At 49.1% G+C, this 7,500-nt stretch overlaps 1 protein-coding gene across 1 annotated transcript in view; it reads right to left on the bottom strand.

Annotated features, from left to right (window-relative positions):
• The window catches only part of LOC135810320 (uncharacterized), a 21,629-nt gene that overhangs the window by 3,301 nt on the left and 10,828 nt on the right, over positions 1 to 7,500 (bottom strand). Inside the window, exons 4-5 of the mRNA XM_065323805.1 lie at positions 6,151 to 6,297; positions 4,210 to 4,376 (exon numbers count right to left, since the gene is read on the bottom strand). Of these exons, the coding sequence (XP_065179877.1) occupies positions 4,210 to 4,376; positions 6,151 to 6,297 (314 nt within the window). The remainder of the gene's footprint in view (positions 1 to 4,209; positions 4,377 to 6,150; positions 6,298 to 7,500) is intronic.

Below are 7,500 nucleotides of genomic sequence, written 5' to 3'. Positions count from 1 at the left end.
TACCAACAACCTCAGCCATGAAAGCTATAATTATAGTAACGACACACTGGATTGTGGAGCCGAAACTAGTCCAACTTCCAAATGCTTTGGCAAGAAGGTAGCCTTCCGACAGGTTGGTACACACACACACACACACACACACACACCCTTGGACCCTTGGACGCCCATCGCCGGAGGCGATGATAGTGATGCTACAGCAGAAGCCATAGCAGCTTGTGCTGGGATTGCACCATTCAACAGCTTGCAAGGCTGAAGAATTGACCGCCACTATTCAGCCTGGTCTACACCACACAGCTATGAAGTGGCTTTTTCTGGCCAGAGAATCCCTACACACACACACACACACACACACACCATTGGACCATTGGACGCCCATCGCCAGAGGCGATGATAGCGATGCTACAGCAGAAGCCATAGCAACTTGTGCTGGGATTACACCATTCAACAGCTTGCAAGGCTGAAGAATTGGCCGCCACTATTCAGCCTGGTCTACACCACACAGCTATGAAGTGGCTTTTTCTGGCCAGTGAATCCCTACTTTTACACACACACACACACACACACACACACACACACACACACACACACACACACACACACACACCTGTCCTGTCCTGTCCTGTAGAGTCACTGCCGCAAAAGGGTCACGTGATCCCATCACTGGGAAACTTGAGAAGAGAGAGAGAGAGGACACGACGCTCGATGACGCTCCAGGTGCACGGGTAGTCGCATCCGCTTGCCGCATATGCACACGTGCTGAAAGGCTGAGCGCTCCTCTGCTGTTGGTCTATGCGCCACCCTTGAACAGCGATGCCTTCCCCGTCCCCGGACACCGCGAAAGCAGCGACCACACCTGTCACAATGCGCGGCACAACATCCCTCCGCCGATGCCGACGTTCCGGTAGTTCCAGGTGGCACTGCGGCATCCACCGTTGAGGCACACACATGCTGGACCAAGCCACCGCGGCTCCTCAGCCACCGCCCACACCGCCCGCACTGACTGGCGCCCCGCTGCTCAGACACAGGCCGCGCACGCTCCTCCAGGCACTTATGCCGAGCCATGTCTCCTTTCCGTGCAAAATCCCGTCCGCATACCGTACATACCACTCGGGGCGGAGGCTCAGGCACATTGTCAGGCTCTTGGTAGGTGTTGCGCCACTCCGCGCGGGACTCACATGCAACATCATACCATGATGCCTCCACGCCACGGGCACGTAGATCCCGGACAGCACAGTCCTTCCATCTGCGGCGTGGGCCATGTGCTGGGCGACGTTGCAAGAAGGAGCCAAACAGTACCTGTTTTGGGATGCGGTTGTCCGGCATCCGCGCCACATGCCCCAACCACTCCAACCGCCGATGTGCAATTTTGTCTTTAATCGTCTCGGAGTCTCCCCAGCGCACCAGCAGCTCTTCGTTGGTGATGTGTTCGTCCCACATCCGGCTTCGAGAGACCCCGAGGATGGATCGGATGCACCTCACACACACACAGACACACACACACCATTGACCATTGGACGCCCATCGCCAGAGGCGATGATAGCGATGCTACAGCAGAAGCCATAGCAACTTGTGCTGGGATTGCACCATTCAACAGCTTGCAAGGCTGAAGAATTGACCACCACTATTCAGCCTGGTCTACACCACACAGCTCTGAAGTGGCTTTTTTCTGGCCAGTGAATCCCTACTTTTTGGTCTTTTTATTTTTTTCCCGCACACACATCACACCACATACTCCGGCATGCACTGGCTGTTGGTAACCACCCAGGAGAATGAAAGAAAAGTCAGGAAGAGTCTGAGAAAGAGAAGAAAGACGTGTGTGACCATAATCGTCGGACACACACACACACACACACACACACACACACACCTCAGACCTCAGACCTCAGACACACACACACACACACACACACACACACACACACACACACACACACACCTCAGACCTCAGACATGCCCATCGCGGAAGCGATGATAGCGAACAGCTATGTTAGACATAGCAACTTGTGCTGGGATTACACCATTCAACAGCTTGCAAGGCTGATGAATTGACCGCCACTATTTTTAGCCTGGTATCCACCACACAGCTGTTTGAAGTGACTTTTTCTGGCCAGTGAATCCCTATTTTTCATTTTTCCATTTTTTTTCTACACACACACACCACACCACACACGCACGCACGCACGCACGCACGCACGCACGCATGCACGCACGCACGCACGCACGCACACACACACACACACACACACGATTTACACCCAAAACAGCGCAACCATAAACGGCGCGTGTTCATATTAGCACCCCCAGTACAGCGCGACCTAATGTGACACTGTGTCACTACAGCTCGTCTCATTTCTTGCACGCCCCATTTCGGCGCGACCAATTACGTTAACGTCCGAATATAAGCCAGCTCATTACACACGTGACCCATAATGTGCAGGCTCATGTTAGCAAGAGTACATAACCAGTTTTATGTACTCTTGATGTTAGTATTACCATGGTGGATATCAGGAGCAAACCCGTTCCTAAAAAAGATATGCAAAAAAGAGAAGAAACACATGAGAACGAGTTGTGCAGCAACTATCCACGACTGTAACAAGATGATAAACAGTCAGAAAGTGACTGTGCGATAATAGGGCACGAAACTGACAGGCCACTGAGACATTCAGCGGCCCAAGACCTAGCTCTAACACATCTCCAGTGCGCATAAATTGAGTCCAGGCAATATCGCCCTTCTGACTGGCTGGCCATTTCGAGTTGATCATGATTTGAGTCTTTGACAAGTCGAGTGTCCATCTTTTGGGTTCGAGTGTAAATGAGTCGACCTGTATTGAGCGTGCGCGCTGACGGGGTGGTCTGTTTTGGGGATGTCCAGTTATGGGGATGGGGCTTTTGGGGGGCGCTGAAGTCAACGGCGCTGTTTTGGGTCGCGCTCATGTGGGGGCATACCACACACACACACACACACACACACACACACACACACACACACACACACACACACACACACACACACACACACACACACACACACACACACACACACACACACACACACACACACACACACACACACACACACACACACACACACACACACACACACACACACACACACACACACACACACACACACACACACACACACACACACACACACACACACACACACACACACACACACACACACACACACACACACACACACACACACACACACACACACACACACACACACACACACACACACACACACACACACACACACACACACACACACACACACACACACACACACACACACACACACACACACACACACACACACACACACACACACACACACACACACACACACACACACACACACACACACACACACACACACACACACACACACACACACACACACACACACACACACACACACACACACACACACACACACACACACACACACACACACACACACACACACACACACACACACACACACACACACACACACACACACACACACACACACACACACACACACACACACACACACACACACACACACACACACACACACACACACACACACACACACACACACACACACACACACACACACACACACACACACACACACACACACACACACACACACACACACACACACACACACACACACACACACACACACACACACACACACACACACACACACACACACACACACACACACACACACACACACACACACACACACACACACACACACACACACACACACACACACACACACACACACACACACACACACACACACACACACACACACACACACACACACACACACACACACACACACACACACACACACACACACACACACACACACACACACACACACACACACACACACACACACACACACACACACACACACACACACACACACACACACACACACACACACACACACACACACACACACACACACACACACACACACACACACACACACACACACACAAGGAGAGAGAGACAGATAGAGAGAGATAGATAGATAGATAGATAGATAGAGAGAGAGAGAGAGAGAGAGAGAGAGAGAGAGAGAGAGAGAGAGAGAGAGAGAGAGAGAGAGAGAGAGAGAGAGAGAGAGAGAGAGGGGACTACATGAGGCATCTTGCTACAGGGACAGAAAAACAGAACTGACAGCAATACCTTGTTGCTTTCCTCGTGTGTCTTGAGCTTGTGGAGCACTTCGTTGCGCAGCTTGCCATCCACTTTTTCATCCGACCATAGCGATGTGACATAGTCCTTTCCACGCAGCCTCGCCTCTAGGAGCGGAAAATGTCGCTTTATTGCTGCTCGATACTTGTCACCCTTGGCTGGTGAGACAGATGATAGTCACACGAGAGGACACGAGAACAGAGAAGACACAGAGAATCATACAACCAGACCTGCAAAGATAGACAGTCACGCTCGCGAATAACGACCTGGGGTATAACAAGTGCAGTCAGATCTCGCTTAACCGCACACATCCGTTTCCAGAAAATATCCGGATAGGCGAGGGAACCGGATAATCGAACACCTACTGTATGTGTGCATGGCATATGCTGTAAATCGGTAACCAAAGGTTTTTTTCCGGATTGCGACGGATCCGGATAAAAGAGGACAGGATAAGCGAGGTCTGACTGTTCTCGCGAACAACGATATCGGGTATTCCCCTTCATATCTACTTGGTCCGACTTATTAAAATGTGCGCTTCACTTCAAAACTCAAGCATTTGTACAAAGGAGCACCTGCACTAAAAATCAACCAAGAGGCGGTAGATAGATAACTACTGTGTCGTTTCTTGGCCTAACCTTCTAGTTTTCATTGCTGCTGGTGTCTCAGGGCGCACTTGCAAGTGCGTCCCCTGCAAAACGTCGACCTTTTTTTTCATCTCCAAGCTACGCTGTGCTTCCTTGATTTTTCACTCCATACGCACGATTTAGACGATCGGCTTCGCCTCCTCGTGCAGTACGGCTGCTAGAATGGTGGCTCTAGGTGTTTTCGCCTGACGCTCCCGCGACACCTTCAAATGAGACGAACAAGTACACCACCGCGCATAATAATCACTTCTCATCACCGTGTGCTGCGCGCGTATTGATAATAATTAGTCTGATCTGTGTCGACGTATCATGCAGTCAGACCATGCGTGCTCTTCCCCGTTTTACAAATCCACTGGCCCCGGAGACGTACTAAACGGGCGATCTTGTGACGGAGCTTTAGCGTAAGCTCCGAGTAAGCTCCGAGAACTCCTCACCATTCACGCACCGTATCCGCGGAATAATTCACCCTTTCTGCACTTCAGTTTTCAAGCCAGGTTGTTGCCTGAGAGGCGACCTCAGGGGTGGTTTTATATTTCGATCAACTTCTCGGCGATCTCTTCTGTAATCTTGTTTCGTCGGCCGCCACATCGTGAACTAGTGCGAGAGCGATCAGCAAACTGGACGGAGCGATGCTGGTGCTTTCTGCACCAGTTTCTGGATTACGCGTTTGCTGAAATTCTGCCAAGGAAACAGTGACTGCAGCGATTTCAATCCACCAGGAGGCACTCGAGAACGATCGCCCAGGAGTTTTGGTACTCCGTGACAATCCTCCCCCGCGTCGGGGTGTTGCTTTTAGCACTAGGCCTTCTCTGTGTTCCGCGAGAAGCAACAGGAGTCCTCTGACGACAACATTTGGACGTGAAATGCTCGAGTCGACTAGGACATTGAGGCGCTGCCTCCTTTGGAGTTGGACCTATTTCTTCTTCAACATCACAAATCAACAGCTGAAGGACAGTGTTAGGGTAGCTGGAAAGTTTATTCCGTCCTGAGACGATTTGAATTTGTTTGGTTGACGTTCGAAGCGAAGCGCACACTTTAATAAAAAGCAAAAAGGACCAAGGAACTACAAGTTACAATAATTATAATGTCCACTAACACCACCAGTTACTAAACAATCATCTCACGCGGTCAGTGTCGTGCAATGTTACCGCATGAGCTGATCGTTTAGTAACTGGTGGTGTTAGTGGACATTATATTGGTTCCTTGGTCCTTTTTACTTTTTATAAATAATCCTTGGCTCTCCATCCGAGTACATTTGTAATAAGTAGGGCCGAGTAGTTCATTATACCTGTAGCTGTTGCCGGTGTCGGTGCTGCTCTTGCTACTGCTGCTGCTGCTTGTGGTGTGTTAGCCTGTCCTTGAGATGGCGGGTTGTTTTCTACTACCTCGACGCTCAGAGGAACTGCACCGTTCTGTCCAGTGGCAGTAGCTGCAGCTGAGAGAAACACAGGTCAGTTCAGAAAAAAAACACAGATACGTTCAGGGAAACACAGAGAAACACAGTGAAATCTCAGGGAAAACTCAGGGAAACACAGGGAAATCTCAGGGAAACACAGGGAAAACTCAGGGAAACACAGAGAAACACAGTGAAATCTCAGGGAAAACTCAGGGAAACACAATGACTTGAATTCGGGGTAACACATGAAAGCACATGGAAATACGGGAAACAAACTGACTTGAATTCAGGGAAACAAACTGACTTGAATTCAGGGAAACAAACTGACTTGAATTCAGGGAAACAAACTGACTTGAATTCAGGGAAACAAACTGACTTGAATTCAGGGAAACAAACTGACTTGAATTCAGGGAAACAAAGGGAAGCTCAGGAAAACACAGGGGAATTCATGGAACACAGGGAAATAATGCTTCAGGGAAAAAAGGAAATTCAGGGAAACAGCAAAAATACAGGAAAGTTGAGGAAAAAATGAGGAATTCATGCATATGGCATAACTTGTTGTTGTTGTTTTTTCCCGACCTTTTCAGCTGCCATTTGCCCTGATCATGCCTCATGTGTGTTTTACAGCATAGTACGTTCCGGCTCGTTTTCTTCTTCAACACAAGCTGTATCACTTTGTTCTTGCCTGTACAAGAGAGGCTGTACTAGTTGTTCGAAAAAAGAAAGAAAAAAAGGAGAATCCAGGATCACACCCATTCCTGGTATTACATGTACAGTCAAACCTCGATAGGACGAACTTCAAGAGACCGAAAAAGTTTGTTTGGCTTATTCGGAGTTCTCCTTATCCAGATCTGACAAAAAATTGACATGTATATCATATGGATTGTATTTACGTGAAGGTGGATGCTGTGGCAAATGTAAAACATTTTTTTCATAACATAACCCAGCAACAGGTAAGTACAATGTGCAATGAATTCATGACAGCATTACATCCACCTTGTAACATGTTTTGCCAGTACAAGAGGCCTCGACTATCGGAAAAAAAACTACAGCCAGCGTACCCACGGGGACCGAAAGTTCGTACTACACGCTGATTTTGTGCAAATCACGCTTGAAATTAGTTCGTCTTCACGAAAGTTCGCCGTGCAGAGTTCGTCGTAAACGAATAATTTCGACTTGATACGATGCCTGGCCAACCATAGGATTGACCCAAGTTCGTACTAAAAGAAAGTTTGCATTATC

Source organism: Sycon ciliatum, chromosome 2 (genome assembly GCF_964019385.1).
Source record: "Sycon ciliatum chromosome 2, ocSycCili1.1, whole genome shotgun sequence".
Lineage (NCBI taxonomy): Eukaryota > Metazoa > Porifera > Calcarea > Leucosolenida > Sycettidae > Sycon > Sycon ciliatum.
The sequence above is the reverse complement of the archived record's forward strand: the minus strand, read 5'-3'. Positions and strand labels throughout refer to the sequence as shown.